Source organism: Fopius arisanus, unplaced genomic scaffold, assembly GCF_000806365.1.
Source record: "Fopius arisanus strain USDA-PBARC FA_bdor unplaced genomic scaffold, ASM80636v1 scaffold00526, whole genome shotgun sequence".
Taxonomy (NCBI): domain Eukaryota; kingdom Metazoa; phylum Arthropoda; class Insecta; order Hymenoptera; family Braconidae; genus Fopius; species Fopius arisanus.
In genome coordinates, this window is record NW_011888265.1 from 10,780 (window position 1) to 12,768 (window position 1,989).

The 1,989-nt window shown below is 36.6% G+C and overlaps 1 protein-coding gene across 1 annotated transcript; it reads left to right on the forward strand.

The window, feature by feature from the left end:
- Nucleotides 1–57: 57 nt before the first annotated feature.
- LOC105272973 (myosin heavy chain, muscle) lies at nt 58–840 on the forward strand (the record flags this gene model as incomplete). The annotated part of the gene is given in 2 exon segments (XM_011315203.1): nt 58–327; nt 622–840. Coding segments are annotated over 2 exon segments (474 nt in total), but the record flags the coding sequence as incomplete, so codon positions are not given.
- Nucleotides 841–1,989: the final 1,149 nt, after the last annotated feature.

The window sequence follows — 1,989 nt, forward strand, 5'->3', positions numbered from 1 at the left end:
ACTTGGTAAAGGGTTTGACAGTCGCTGAAGGGATCATTAATCATGTTCTCATTGCAGGAAGGTGACCGTGTGGCCAAGCTTTTGGGTGTCGACTGCGCAGACATGTACAAGAATCTGTTGAAACCAAGAATCAAAGTCGGTAATGAGTTCGTGACTCAGGGTCGTAACAAGGACCAGGTCGCCTACTCCGTGGGTGCCATGTCCAAGGCTATGTTTGACCGAGTCTTCAAGTGGCTTGTCAAGAAGTGTAATGAAACCCTAGACACCCAGCAGAAGCGTCAACACTTCATCGGTGTACTGGATATTGCTGGTTTTGAGATTTTCGACGTGAGTTTTTCGATAATTCATTCCACTAGAATTTTATGAATAATAAAAAGGTCGAAGTGTGCTGGGATTTTAATCGATCTCAATGTCAAATCAGAAAGGTTTTGTTCGCCTTCGAATGATTTCGATGATTCTTGTTACAAATTTTGATGAGAAACAGCACAATTCGACCTTCATTTCATAATGACGAATTTCAGGAAAATGTCCAATGATCTCGGAGCCCCCATTCCTCTTCGGTATTTATACCAAATATTCCACAACTGAATTTATTAAAATTCTCGTCTCGTATCCCCATAGTACAACGGTTTTGAGCAGCTTTGCATCAACTTCACGAATGAAAAACTCCAACAATTCTTCAATCATCACATGTTTGTACTCGAACAAGAGGAGTACAAGAAAGAGGGAATCGTATGGCAGTTCATTGATTTTGGAATGGATTTGCTAGCCTGTATCGAACTTATTGAGAAGGTACCCACTTCATTGAAATTAGTCATCAGATGATTTACGATTGTTCATCTGGACAGACTAATGAAGAGGGTCTTGCAAGCGCGATATCATCTCTCTTACTCTTCAAATATTGAAAGAGTATAAATTGACATTCCCATTTTTGGAATCACCCCTTGACTTGGTGTGACCCCAGATTTTTCTTAGTGCATCTAGATACTCCCTGGATACTCACGTATTCCCTCACCCTGAGAACGTATGAATTGTTTCCTCTAGATATTTAGTTGTTTGTGTGTCCCCACGTGATACATTACTCTCGTCACATTACTTCATTCGAATTCAGATACAAAACATTAAGAGAAACCGTTGAATCCTCCGGAAAATCTCTTGGTGGATTAGAAATACCAACTAATCATCGAAATAATCATACTTCAGTGATGATGATCACGTCGAATAGCTAAGTGTGTCCCCCATTTTCACATGATACATCACTCATTCATTCGAATTATCATACAGGACATATAAAACAGTGGACTTTTTGCATCTACTTTTGATAGAGTAGAAATACTACCTAATCATCAAAATTTTCCTACTTCAACGATGATAACCGTGTCAAATACAGAAGTAAAAACGATTAATATAGAGTCGTTTGATGTTTGAGGGTTTTCATTATTAGTAGTTTGTTATGTTTTTTGGTTAATCATCCAAGCCTCCTTTGATTTTCACTCCATTTTTTTAATTGGTAGTGCGGAATCTCAGGTGCCTTCTGCTCGGATTTTCATTTTGTTCAGCCGAACAACTCCAATGACGAGTTTTTTTTTATAAATAATTTTTAACAATATTATGACATCCTTATTATTACTCCATTCATGAAACAATTTTTTTATCGGTTACTATTTAATAACCTATTCATCTTTTATACCAAAAATTTTTTAATCTCAAAATCTCGAATTATTCCTCATTGTTCATTTTAAACAAATGGAATTCCGAGCATAAATAACATAATCACTGATCATTTCTTTATAAAACCGAAAACAAAACTCGTTACCATCTCCAATGGATTTGGAGATTCAGAAGACACATTTTGGCAAATCTATGAACAGATTCCTGCCCTGAACATGAGGAAAACTTGAATACAATATATATGAATATTGAAACAGTATAAATTTGACCATTATACTGGGGTTTGAACAGTTTAACAGCTTCGAACAACTATGCATC